This window comes from Dryobates pubescens, chromosome 15 (genome assembly GCF_014839835.1).
Source record: "Dryobates pubescens isolate bDryPub1 chromosome 15, bDryPub1.pri, whole genome shotgun sequence".
In the NCBI taxonomy this organism is placed as follows: Eukaryota; Metazoa; Chordata; class Aves; order Piciformes; family Picidae; genus Dryobates; species Dryobates pubescens.
Window position 1 is genome coordinate 11040825 of NC_071626.1, and position 14252 is coordinate 11055076.

A 14252-nucleotide genomic window follows, 5' to 3' on the forward strand; every position below is an offset into this window, starting at 1 on the left:
GGAAGCCAGGAAATATGAATACATTTGTGCTTGGATCCAGCCCCCCCACCCCCCCCCCCCCCAAGAAAGAAAGGAAAAAAAGCTGGGACACACCTAAGACACCCACTCATATCCACCACCTGGAAAACTAGTTTACATTCTGATTTCAGCTGAGACACCTTGACTTTCTTCTAATACCTAGATGAGGTATTTCAAAAGGAATGTCACTTATGTTCTCATGCAACTAAGAGTATCAGCCCTGCTCATAACTGCAGCAGTGTTTTCTTCACTAATCACAGGGAGGTATATGACCTTACACCCTGCATATGACCCCACTACTTCACCTGGTTGGTTCGGGTTTCATGAAGAAGATAAAACAATGAATGGAAAAGCCAAGGACAAGAGTTACCTACTTTCAAGTGACTGTTAGCAGCAAGTATTTAACAGTGCTGGATACAGAGAACAGTGCAGGTAAGAAATGCCCATCATCAGGCATTTAATCTTCTGTGATTCCTCTTCCATAGAGCGCACCAACAGCAGTAACACACATACCTGACTTAGGAGCTGGCAAATAAAATAAGCAGGTATTTGAAAACTAGGCCCTCTGTTTTCTCTTCTGATTTTATACTGTTGGTCTCGAGATAGTCACTTTGTATTTCATACTCTATGAATAAAGGAAATTCCTTTTTAGGGAGCTTGACAGTTCAGGGTAGCCCAGATTCCTTTATCTTTGGCTTACCATACCTTCACTACAGCATGAAGCAACAACGAAGAAAAGGAAGGAGTATCTTCAGCTCACTTAGCAGTGGACTGTAAAAAGGTTTGAGTTCATCTCTTCAGAAACAAACACTCAAATGGTACTGAAAAGAAACCACTCTCCCCACACTACAAATGCACTCTTAGGTGTTTGATTACATCAGGATTTGCACTGGGATGCCGTTGCTGCGAAGTAGAAAAGGGAAGAAAGAAGCAATACAACTTTTGACAGCAAAATAAAGTACTGTATTTTACTTCCACTGGAGTCAATAGCAGAACTTCCTGACCATACTGAAGTCAGCTGATTTTATACAAAACAAGAAGATAAATCACTGACAATATCAGCATGTAAGTATTACTGATATAGCTTGTGTTTAACAGGAAATGTCACTCCATTTCCATTCTTGGAATTGCAAGATTTTAGAAAATCTTATCAGCTGTCACAACAGTCATCAATGCCATTTACTCTTACAGAAACACTAAAATCAACCCATCTTACAAGAAATATGTAAGAAATGACAGGTTCTAGCAGTTTCATCATTCTAGTCTTCCTTTAATTGAGCTCCAGCATCAGACTGCACATCTCATCAGACTTTTAACAGTGGTCTTGTTAGTTGCTCGTTTGTTAATAAGACAACACTTGAAAGGTGCTCATAACATCCTATAACACACTTCCTCCTGGCAAAGTACATTTCAATACCTAACTATGGAATGAATCCTGCAGTAAAGCGAGAAATCATTCTGCTTCTCCTGCTATGATTCCATTTCCACTGCAACCAGGTGAGCCTATGTAATTACTTCAGTTAGGCAGGCGAAAAGATTTATTCCTGCACCCTTTTTAGTTCACACACAGCAAACGCAGCCATGTACTAAAGCTCTTTATTTGAAAAGTCAACAAGAAAAAACAAGTTGTGCTGCCAGTTCTTTGTAAAACTGCTCTGCTTCAGACTTCCGAGTTGCACTGTAGCATGACTTTACCCAGTTGTTGTAAAATGAATTGATTTGTGTTCCAATATTTCTATTGTAAAGAAAATTCCCTTCCCTCTATTCTTTGTGTATTAAGTAACAATATAAAACTTCTTTTTACCTAATAAAACATTAAAGGAAGAAAGAAATGTCATCTTTGAAAGTTTCTACACTCATCTGCTGCAACAGTGGCAAGATCTTGTTCTAAGTGGAACACTGTAGATTTCTTTTTGGTAATAAAGATTATTAAGCCAGGTAGATTTGAAACAATTTTTTTCCTGGCAATTTAATAAAACTCTTCAAATAACACAGACAAGTACATCATTTGTATTTAAAGTGCTCTTTATCTGACGCAGCAAGTATTTGACTGGTACCCTTCTGGTCTCTAGCACTTCACAGATGATCTTAATTGGGATGGGGAGATGTGTGTGCAGAACAAACTGCTCTAAGTTGTAGCTCTGTGCCATTGCCAGCTGGTACAGTACTATCAGAGCACAAAACAAACCCAGCTTTTGTGGTTGAAACATTACCATGCACATGTGTTGTTGCCCCAATCTGAAGAGGCAGATGTTAGTGCCTGGGATTTGCAATCTCCTGCAGTTAGAAAGCAAGCTCAGGGACTAGAAAACTAACTGAAGGAAAATCAGTAATCAAATGAATGCACGACGAATGTCCATGGGGCGGCCCCGGCTAGGTCTAGGTGGAAACCTCTCACTGGGACCAGCTCGTCCTGGAAGTGTAGGGTTTGCTCCAGGCAAGGAACCAATTGGGTCAAAATGTGGTCTGAATGGAGGAAACTGGCCTGGTGCTTCTCCTGGGCCTGGAATGAGTGAGTTAATTGGGTCTCCAGCATATGGAAGTGTCGGTCTCTCATCGTATTCTCCACCAATGATCATTGGGGGATAGATAGGGTTTGACGGAAATGGGTTAGGAGGAAAAGGATTAGGATAGAATGGGTTGGGATGAAAGGGGATTGGATGAGGTGTAGGGGGCAGAAACATTGTGTGCCTCCATCTCAGGGCCTCCTTCTTCTGCTTTAACTTTTTCTTGTATAGCTGCAGACCGGAAAGAAACAAAAAAAGACATTTTAAAGCTCTGCAAGCGCTTTGAGTTCCAGCTCCAGCAATTGCATTCAGTTCCACAGCACTTCTCAGACCAGTACTGCTCACCAGACTAGAACCCAGAATAGCAACTTCCCTGCCAAAGACTAAATACATCATCTCTGGAAGACCTCTACCCCATGATTTGGGAATGCACCACATGACTTGATGCTGTTCTCTTCTTCTCTGACCAAAATATACACACAGAACACTACACTTTACAAATAAAATTTAACTCAATGCTACTGCCTCCCAAAAATCTGTGTTTTATCCTCAAGTTAGCCAACAAAGACTAATTTCAGAGAGATCATATTAAAAAGCCACCTACTTCTTTCCAGTCTGTGTCACGAGGCCTTGTAACAGGATCTACAAAGAGAAGGAATAATTAAAGAAAGCAATCTATTTTGTTTTTGGGGAGGGTTTATGCCATTGATGCCCACAGTTTTGTCAGAACTTGCAGAACCACCAGGAGATTAAAAAAAACCCTTTTGTTCAAAACATTTTTCATAGATAAAATATAAAGCTCCAAGACCATTCCATAGGCAATCCACTTGTACACCAATTCTGTATCAAGTACTAACTCCAAAACTTACTAAGTAGGTAGATGTTGTAAATGCAGTAGTGGTTTGTGATTTGTGCTACAGAATGCAGTGTTCGGGGGGGGTAGTGGCAGTTGGTTTGTTTTGAGAACAGAGGGTAAATGTTCAGATTGTTTTGGCTTCAGACAGGAACCTCATGCCAACTTTCTCAGGACCACAGAATGTTTACCTTCGATAAGTCCTGTGCTGCAGCTGTACTTGTGTGAGAAGATGTGGTTCTTCAAAGCATACAGGAGAAAGACCTCCCCTGCCTCATCTGTGACCCCTACCACAAAGATGACGCATGCTCAAGAAGCCCAAGAAGTTGCTAGAACTAATTATCACATCCCTGCCTTCTATTAAGCATAAGCACACATATGTAGATGACAGAGCTATATAAAGAAAAGATAGTATTTATGAGATGCTTTTTGGCAGAGACTGGAGGTATCTGTGGGGGGAAGTCTCTGCGGCCCAGCGCGTCATTTCTCTCCTTTTTTTTTCCTGCTGCTTACTTGCTTCTGCTTTGTAACAAAACAACTCTCACAAGAAACTTAAGATATTTTCTTGTGAGGCCCATTTATAACACTAGAGAAAAGCCCTATGAGGAGAGGCTGAGGGAGCTGGGATTGCTTAGCCTGGAGGAGGCTCAGGGAAGACCTTACTGCTGTCTACAATTACGTGAAGGGAGGTTGTAGCTAGCTGGGGGCTGGTCTCTTCTCCCAGGCAACCAGCACCAGAACAAGAGGACAATCTCAAGCTATGCCAGGGGAGGTTTAGGCTAGATGTTAGGAAGTACTTCACAGAAAGAGTAATTAGCCATTGGAATGGGCTGCCCAGGGAGGTGGTGGAATCACCATCACTGGAGGTATTTAGGAAGAGGCTGGATGGGGTGCTTGGTGCCATGGTTTAGTTGATTAGATGGTGTTGGGTGATAGGTTGGACTCGATGATCTCAAAGGTCTCTTCCAACCTGGTTAATTCTATTCTAAATCCCAGAAATATCCTCATCCCTATTTCCAACAGAACTTCTGCTTCATCACCTTATTTATTCAGTCTCTTAAGAGATAATAGCAGGACTATCTCTTCTCTCCACTTCTTAGTATCTACAACAGCCAGTACAAGAAGGCAGCCAGGGAAACAGATGGAGGCAAGGCAAGTTTGCACTACACCAGGGCAAGGACTATATGGCCCATTGGTAACAGCTCAGCAGATTGTCACCAATTTTCATGGCAGATAGCTTTGTATCCACTTGAATGAATGACACCTGGCCAGATGTAGTGGTTACCATCACAAACAGACAGCACTGACTCACAGTGTTTAAAAATCAGAAATGGTTGTCTGAGGGGCTTCTTACCAAGATCTGTCAGTTCTAATGCCTCTGTTCACACGAGAATGTAACTAGGAAAAAGCTGTGTCTCAGCATTACCTCGGAAATCTCGCAGATACATGAACCTCCACAGAAGCTGGTCGTTTGAAGCTGCGTAAAGATCACGGCAAACAGCAGAGAGAGAGAGAAGCGAACGGACATCCAGAAGTCTGAAAATCCGAAGCTTGAGCTCAAGAGGAAGCACCACTAACCCAAACACATCTGGCAAGTTCAGAGCTACAAAGTGGAGAAAACAGAAGCATTAAATTACTCTACTTCTAAAGACCTTAGAAGAAAAGATGGACATCATAATCTTTCCTTTAAGCCATTTCCCTTTGATGCCCTAGTTACACCACGTTTCTCGGAAAGCACTGTGATGTGACTTCTTATAACAGAGATCTCTTGCAACTATTTACAGAGTGCAAAAAATAGGGCAAATGGCATTTCTTACTGACCACTTTTAGTCACTGTAAGCCTAAGAAACATTCCACACACCTAACTATGTTTATAGGCTACAGAACAAAGGAATAAGCAAAGAAAAAGAGACCTGCCCAATTCCTTGAGCCCACAGAAACCAACATTAATTATAGTGCACATGCTTCACATAAAACCTTCCCACGCTGAAGTCTAGAGGGAATTCCATTGAGTAGTCTTCAGTATAGAGATCTGAGGCCTTTTATGGCAATACCTATATGGAAAGCACGGCTTCCTACTGCTCCACAAACACCAGCTTAGGTTACTTCCTACCATCCTTTCCAAGCCCTCAATGACTGGTTACTGAGAAGATCATTCCTGGGGTTACCCTTCCAAATATGATGCTATATAAATTTTTCTGCTTTGACAAAGAAATGGATTAAAAGGACAGAACTACTACCATGTAATTATTGTGGTATGATTTTCTCATCACTAAGCATGGAAAACAGCCACTTCAATCTCTTCAGTGAAACTAATCAAAAGTTAAACCAAATAACTCATTCTTTTATTAACATTTTCTAAGACAGAAAGATTACTAGAATTTAAGATGTATAAATTCCTTTATGCTTACTCCTTACATACCAATCACCGAACAGCTGTTCCTAACACTTTTCCTACAAGACTTTAGTGAGAGCTCCTTCTTTCCATCCTCCAAAATAGAAGTGCCATCTCTAGCTGTAATTATTTTCTCTCACCTTGTCGGGCAGCAGCCAGAAGAGAGTAAACCAACTGGTCTTTGAAGAGACGGGATAGTTTCTGAAGGTCTTTGTAAACACCTGCAACCTTTTCTATCACAAAAAGAGAGGCAAAAACCTCAGCTTCAGGAGATTATAATGTAGAAATTATCAAACAGCAAAAATTATGTTTTGTCTTGTAAACAGAACTGTAATCTGCTCATAATGGCGATGGGAGCAGCTCTGCAGCAAGAATGTAACGATCATGCAACAAGCAATTCATCAGCAAAGAGGTTCCACAGTCAGGCTAGGCTTTCCTTTGGCCTTAAAAAACACCATTAAGAGAAATACTCTCAAGCTGTCAGAGCTTCCTTTGTCAGGTTTCAAAGCTCATGTGTAACATGCACCTATGCTGTAAAAGCCTTCAATAGTCATTTTTCTGCTAGGAATCTTTTCCCATTCTGTTCTCAAAGATAGAAGCTAGAAGACTCAGATGTTTTATCAGACATTTCAAAGCTCAGCTAATTCTTCAAAATCCTCTTAGACTTGTACATCAGTGGCTGGGACTACCCAGGACACAAAGTCAGCCTTAACTGCCAACAATGCAGTTCATGAACTTCAGAGAACAAAAAGCTAGTCAGGTCTGTGCTCACAAGGATCCACAGATATCAGAGGTGAAATTAAGGCAGAGGAGGAGTTTGGCATTCTGGAGAGAGATGTGTGGTCAGCACATTTTCTGACACAAAGAATGTAACAACAGTCACACAACAAGAGTGTAGGTACCATCATAGTTCTATAGCGTGGTTTGGGCTGGAAGGGACCTTAAAGATCCTCTAGTTCCAATCCCCCACCATGGGCAGGGACACCTTCCACTAGACCAAGCACCAGCCTCTGAAGTCCTGAACTGCCAGGCAGGAAAGGGATATAATCCAGCACAGATGCCCCAGGAATTCACTCATGTGCTTAGGAACTCACAAATAACAGGCATTTTGGGCAAAAGATGACTCCAGCTTTGTAAGGTTCTTTCCATACACAGTTAATCAAATTCAAACAGTTTCAACAGCAAAAGCTGAGAAAATGCCTATACTCTGAATTCCTTTTATCACAAAGCTATGATTCACCTAAATGGTAACCATAGGGAGGTTTGGCAGGGAAGATTGGTTAAGTTTTTGTTGGCTTTTTTTTCGGTTTGGTTTGGTTTGCTATTCTTCACCTGTTTGGTCTTCTACTGAAGAATATCCTTACTCACTGTGTGACTTCCTTACTTTTCAGTTTACTACTATGAATATCACAGCTCAATCATACCTGGCTCCTGAAAGCAAACGAAGGATGCCGGCAGTAGCTGTATCCTCTTAACACCTTTAATCTCTTTGTTTATTTTTAGTGTTGCTGCAAACAAAACCAAACAAAACATTTCCAAATTTAAAACACTGAGGAATGACAAAGATCACTTCATCATTGATTTATCTTTCCAAGGTGTTTTATTTTCATCTCTGATCATATTCCCTCAAGCAATATGCAAACTATAGCAAGCAGCTAGACAAAAGTTTCGGGAACATCACTTAAAACAGCAGGAAATAAAGACAGATCTTGGTGCCAGAAACCAAACCCAAGCATTTCTAGCTAAAAGAGGTACACAGTGAGCCATTACTATAACCCAGACATTAAAGAAATATTTACTAGAAAAAGCCCCAACAAGCCTATCACATGAAAACAACAGGCAAGGTCGTTGTTAAACTGTCCTAAAACTTGAATCTAACTTGGTTAAAACATTTGATCAGGATGTGTACATGTTCCAAGAAAACTTACATGCTTGTACATACTGGCATCATCAGTTATAATTTCTACAAATGAATGTAACATTTTAAACCAAAGATGTCTTTGAACTGGAATAAAGCCCAAATTTCATACTGGTTCTGCAAAACTGTGGAATTGCTCACACACTAAATAAAACATGAAAAGAAGTCCAAAACCAAACAAAACAGACAAACAGTATCAACAAAACCCAGCAACAACAACAAAACCAAACAAACAGCAACAAAAAACACACCAAAAAACTCCCACCACCCTAAGTTTTCTGGACAGAATAGGTTAAACTAATTTTGAGACCATAGTTGCTGTCGGTGTGCTACAGGAGAGATGATACATTAAAAGCTAAAGAATACATAGTCCAGATGTTGTTTGTAAGTCTTGCAAAGAACACAAGCTGGAGAAAATCTGCCTATTTCAAAGTTTGCCATTGCACACTGAAGTTCCTATGACAGGAGGTAAGAAACAGATTTTACAAGACTGAAATGAAAAGGCCAGGTGAAGCTCCTAAGGTTTGATTTGTTATGATCACAGAAACAGAAGTAGAGAATATTTGTGAAGTACCATCTCTGGCACATCAGCAATCTGGATAATAGAAGTGTCATTGCAAACAGAGTGCATAAAAGCATTTAGGTTTTTCTTTGCTAAACAATGGTGACATTTAGCAATGTGCATGCAGGATAAAAACTTGACTGACTTACCATTAATAGCAACAAGATCTCCTAAAGGCACACAAGTCAAACCAGCAGAACCTTCTTCACAATGGGGATGTGTGTACTGCAACTTGTAAACACCATTCCCTCTCCATTTCTCTGGCATAGACACTGCCTTGGCTTCTGTTCCCTAAAAATGTGAAGAGATAACACACTGCCACATTTTACCAATACACAAAGAATAAGGTATGAAAAAGAGAATGAGATGTTAGGAAATGCTAGAATGCTGCTGACAAATGTTAGTCTCAGTGTGCATTATGATACAGACAGCACCTGCATGATTATAAACTATTTTCCTCAAGACTAACAGCAAATATAGGGAGAAGTTCAGTAATATTTTTGTCCTGTCCCAGCTCCTCACAGGAAATGTTTAGTGAGTGGACTCACATCCATTTCTTTGAGATGTACTTCAATCTCTCACTTGCTCCAGCATTCTGACATCTCCTGTATGCATGCTAATTTACTGCACCCTGCCTATGAACTTGTGAGGTCTGACAGGGCTGGAAGAATCATAGATTTTTGAATGCACTTCAAGCTCAGTGGACTAACAACTCTTCAATTTCAGCATGAAAAGGTTGAGATAGAGTCCCACAGGGGGACACAACAACCACAGGCACCAACTCTCTTTCCTCTTGAATCTGTACAGCAATCATTTGTCCTACTTTCAAGCCTATCCACTGACACAAACATTCTTCCCAATGGAAAATATTTTCTTCACGTAGTATTTCAGGGCATGGGGAGGCAATTAAAGTAGCAGGTTTATTGAACTGGTATTGGTCAACCAGAAACCTAAATTGAACCCCTACATGTGCTTAGTTAGCTTCACTGCAAGAGGAAACATGAGAATTCAAACACCTTCCCTAAGATTCAAGTGGGGTTTTTTCTCTTTTGGCATGTTCAGCAATGCATTAGTAAACACACAATGGAAATATGAAAATCTAAGGGGAAAAGGTGAATTCTTACCTTGTACAGAAGTACTGCCATAGGTGCTCAAGCATGATACCTCCACAGGTTAGAGGAACCAAAGCCTAACTTAACACAATTGAAGACAATACAGAACTGGAGGCAGTATTTCACCAGATCTAGGCCTTGTTAACCACCCTTTGAACAGGATTCAATTGAGATGATACTGATGCTTAAGGCAGTGCTTCAAGGAAGTGCTATAATCTAAGCACATCTACACAAGTCTGACAGTATAAATGAGAAACAGGTTATCAGCTGGGTTCTAATGAAGCTAAGGACTGAAAGGACAAGGACAGCTCTCTTTTATCACACCTAAAAGCTGCTGTACTCTTTTAGCCTTGCAGCTAACTGGTCAGATAATTTACAGAAGAGGCCTCTGTTGCTGATATATACAAAGCCAAAAGCAGATCTTCAGATGCATCTTGTATCACATATTCCCATGATATTCCACAGCTTTCTCATACTGACCAAGAAGTTTCCTGATTGGTTGTGCACCTACCTGAGGCACGTAGCCTGCCTCCATCATGAGAAGGTGTACTAGAACAATCAAGGCATCAGTGGCACTGGTACAGTCAGCAGAAAGGTAGAGCATCTCTAAGGAATGTGGTACTTCACCATCAGCAGCTTCACTGCACAGCATGGGTTCAGAGGGATAGGAACCTGTACCTTCTTCCAAGTCACTGTCTTCTGGGACTAATCCAGAAGGAAATTCTAGGCTGGATCCTGCCTTCAAAGAGAAAGGAAAAAACACTTTTTTCCAGAAAATTATACCTCGATACATACACATCATTTGCCTTCTTATTCCAGTCCTCACAGGCACCAAGCCTACTCTGCTTGATTCTCATGCAAGTTCTACATCTCCATTTTCAAGCACCCCAGCTGGAGACTGTGGTTATACACACAACCTCTGTAATTTTTTTATATTTATAATGCAAGCCCTTCATAAAAGGGTTCTATTATTTGACTGTATATACAACCACCCAACTACACTCACTTTCTTGTAAGACCATTTCCTCTCACCTTCTCAATTCCCTGACTGTAACAGACAGGATCATATAATGAGACAAATCATGGCACTAAACTGTACATGCAGAGTCTCATCTAGGGAGACTCCATCCACCAAAGGGCCCAGAAACCACAGCTGGTAGGAGCTGTTATCTGCTTTATTATTGTATGTACTGTCACATGGAAAACAAATCACTGAGCCATATGAAAAAATATGCCTATAAACTTCATGAAGCATACACATCATACAGATGTATACTTACAAAGCATTAGCAGAAGCTATCTCAGCAACACAACCTCCATGCACAAGACCAGCAGGTCTCACTCAATGGCAGGAGGTTTGAATCACAGGGAATTGTTATAATCCATCAGAAAGGCATCACGCATTCATCATGCCAGTGGTACTTCTGACAGGTAGTGCATGAGGCATTTCTTCAGTACCCAGAATCAGTTTCCTCAGAAAGACAGCACTGAGGGAGGTGTGGTGTGTTAGCCCATCCTGAGACAGGGCAGAGGTTGTGAGAGCTCTGCTCTCCCTGGGGATTAAGGAAACCTGACCCAGGTGGACTTGGATCCTTCCTTCCCCCACAGAGGATTCCCCCCTACCCCAGGAAACCAAGTTAGTCTGTTCCACTCCCCCTTCCTGTCTAGCAAAACTATAAAGGGGAAGGTACAGCAACCATTTCCCTCTCTTTTGCCGCTGCCTCGCCTGGACGAGAGGACCAAGAGTCGCTGCTGGCTTCCTGGTTCTCTGGCACGTGGTCAGGCCTGGTCTTTGTCCCTGCCGTATCCATGTTTCTCCAAAGGACTGCTGGGTTGGTATATCTCCCTATTCATCCTTGTTCCTCACCCCTTGTGAACAGAACAAGTAACCTACTTACTCTCTCATCGCTCTTTTGAACTTCCACCTGAACTTTCTGGTTGTCAGGTTGCTCATTCTGCCCTTCTTTTGGACTCTTGGCCTGACTTTTGTTGGGGATCAAGGTGGATGACTCATGGCCATTCTGAAGTGGGGAAGGAGGAGGAGGAGGTAGGCTGGGTTGTCCATCTGCTTCTAGTAACAAACATATCAAATCACCAGAAACAATCCCATATGAAGCCAAGGTCTTCTCATCTTCTGTGAGAGCATCTTTTCTATTCAATGTTATTGAAAACTCAGTATCAGAACTGCAAAACAGAAAAGGAAAAAAAGCAGTAAAGATGTTTGGCTACAACTGGTTAACAACACAGAGGTATATAAGCTAGCTGCAAATGAGGGCAGTAAGATGCTTCGGAGAAAGCATTTACAAAAACAGAGACCAAACAGAAATGCAGTCTGTCTGTTAGAGCCGAATCAGCTATCCAGTATCAGCTAGAAAACCTGCTGTGGCAAGACAAGCAGCAACTCCCGATTTCTCCAGCTCAGGCTGCTGGAGTATCACTCATATCTAATTTCGGGGTCGTGAATACAAACCCGTTAAAATTGCATCAGGAAAGAAGCCCCTTCTGCAGGCGTTTCCTAAACTGATTTTGCTGACTTTACTCTCCTATGAAGGCTGCCCTCAATTCTTCATAGATAGAACATTGACTGAATCTAAACCCGGAGAGATTCTCCGGACGACCGCAGAATTGCAAAACTGGCAGCCTACAAACGTTTTTGTAACGTAAAGCCCATACAGCAACTTAAGTCAGCTCTGAGCGAGCTGCAACCCGCGTTTCACAGTCCGGCGTTTCCCGAAGTTTCACTTTCCCGTTCTGCAGCGAACAAGCCGGGAAGGAAAACCCTTCGCAGGCATCGTGCCCTGCCGACCCGCCGCCGGCGCTGCCGCAGGGCCTGTGGTAGAGGGCTCACCGGCGGCGTTACCAAGCGTGCTGAGGCAGGAGCCTAAGCAACGCGCCCTCGTGAACCGAGTGAAACCTCAAGGCCGACAAGCTTTTAAGCTCCCCGCGGCGGGACACCGCACACGGAGCTACAGATCTACGGATCTACAGATCTACGGATCTACCGGCCGCCGCGCTTTCGCAGCACAAGCCTTGCCCCGCACGCGGCGGCGCACCTCGACGCCTCTCGCCCCACGCTGCCCAGGTCCCCTTCTCTCAGCACCCACTCTCTGCGCCTTCACGGTTGGCCGGAGGAGCAGCCATACGCTCAGCTGCCCTGCAAGGCCGTCGCCGCCCACCTGGCAGGGGGCAGCACGGATACGGCGGGGTAAGGGGGTCTGGCATGGGCCGGGCCGGGCCGCTCCGCCCCGCCCCTCCACCGGCCTCGCGTGGTAAAGCCCCGCCAGCCCGAGCGCGCGCGCGCGGCCAACGCCCCCCCACCTCCCCCTCACCTCCCCCACTCCGCACTCTACCTGTACCCCCAGGCAGGGAGCAAGGCCTCGCGCAGCTGCGCGCGCAGCTCCCCCAGCGTTGGCTCCGCCCCCTGCACCTCCAGCGGCGCCGTTCGCTTCTGCAGCCGCACGCGGAGCTTCATGGCGGAGGCGGCGGCGACCCTCCGCACCCACCTCGCGCCACCAGCAGACCCCACCGGGTGGCGGCGATGGTGGCGGTGTCGGTAGACAGCAGGCGCAAGGGCTGCCGGGGTGTGGCGTTGTTTTGGTTAGCGCGGCACCGCCTCAGCTCGCCCGGCACCGCCCCCGTCCGGCACCGCCCGCGGGGCCTGAGGCGTGTCCTTAGCGTACGGCCGGCCTCACGCCCGCTCGGTGCCTCGGCGTGCCACGCCGTGACCTGCGCTCAGGGCCGCCCTGCCCTGCCTCCATCGATGATTGGGTGTTCAGGCTGAACCGGTGCGTGCTCCGGAAGGAAACACCGTGCCACTGGTTTCCGCTGCTGTCGGTAGAGGGGAAGGCGCCGTGGCCGTTGTTCCTGCTCGGCTTAGTTACTCGGATTGCTGTCCCGCTGTTCAGCTACGGCTTGTCCCCCTCGGTGGCTTATGTCTGATCTCTGCACACTAGCTGCCTGCTTCCGTGTCGAGGGATTTTGTTGGGCTGCTTCTCTTCCCTTCAGTGCGTGGAGTCAGATTGGAAAGGACTTTTTAGATAATCTAGTGGTTAACATAGCTCAGCCAAGTCCACTGGGTGCCAGATCTACATGGAGGATGAGAGTGGAAGGAAGTGGCCAAGGCAGGGACAAAGAACATAGAAAGGAGAACACATGAGAAGGGATAAAGAGCACCATGCCTATCAAAACCTCTGATTTCCTCTCTTGAAGAGGATTGAATCCAGAGTGAGTGCACTGCTACTTCAACATTATGACCATTTTCCGTTGGCCATGGATGTGCTCTGACTGTTGTTCCAGCCCCAGCCACCTCCTATGTTCCCACTGGCTGCTTACTCCACACTTTTGGGATGCTGGAGGAGGCTTCCCTAGTATGAGAAGGCAAGAGATTCCAGTGGACCCATATGATGTTGACCTCAGGCTGGAAGGGCCACTGTGTCAAAATACTTACAAGCTTGAAGAAATGCTTGTATGCAGAAGAATTTTTACTTTCAGCATAGTTCACCCTTATAAGTCTAATTTATTAAAATATGTGCAGCATGGTGATCAAAGAAAGCTCCTTACCACTAGCTCAGAATGTTCATTAAAGACAATGTGATTTCTCAACTCCAAGTACTTTGCTGAAGATTTTTCTCCCGCATATGATCAGAGCAAAATGCAATCAATAAAACCCAAAGAAGTAAGCCCTTACTGATAGCCCTAGTGGTTTCTCTTGATGAATTTTTGGGATGTACTTTAATGGAGACAATAACCATCTTTTCCAAACAAAACAATTCCATGGTTCTATGATTTTAAACTCCGTGTGCCTGTAGTCCTGTTGACCTACAGTCAACTTCCTGTGGCAGAAGAGACCTATAAAAAGTAAAGGTCTCTGGTTCAGTTGCATACCTT

The 14252-nt window shown here is 44.0% G+C and overlaps 1 protein-coding gene across 1 annotated transcript; it reads right to left on the reverse strand.

Annotated features, from left to right (window-relative positions):
- Nucleotides 1-228: 228 nt before the first annotated feature.
- Nucleotides 229-12999, reverse strand: FBXO7 (F-box protein 7). The gene is made up of 9 exons (XM_054167917.1): nucleotides 12716-12999; nucleotides 11264-11549; nucleotides 9877-10104; nucleotides 8403-8544; nucleotides 7198-7281; nucleotides 5914-6006; nucleotides 4805-4981; nucleotides 3130-3167; nucleotides 229-2756 (listed from the first exon to the last, which is right to left on the reverse strand). Exons 1-9 carry the CDS (start codon nucleotides 12835-12837, stop codon nucleotides 2352-2354), a joined length of 1575 nt encoding a protein of 524 aa, XP_054023892.1. The 5' UTR covers nucleotides 12838-12999; the 3' UTR covers nucleotides 229-2351.
- Nucleotides 13000-14252: the final 1253 nt, after the last annotated feature.

Coding starts and splice junctions, on each gene's coding strand:
- FBXO7 (XM_054167917.1), bottom strand. CDS start 12,837: ATGAAGCTCCGCGTGCGGCTGCAGAAGCGAACGGCGCCGCTGGAGGTG. Junction 7,282..8,402: donor AGATCTTGTTGCTATTAATG/GTAAGTCAGTCA, acceptor TTTTGTTTGCAG/CAACACTAAAAATAAACAAA. Junction 3,168..4,804: donor GTATCTGCGAGATTTCCGAG/GTAATGCTGAGA, acceptor TTCTCTTTGTAG/ATCCTGTTACAAGGCCTCGT.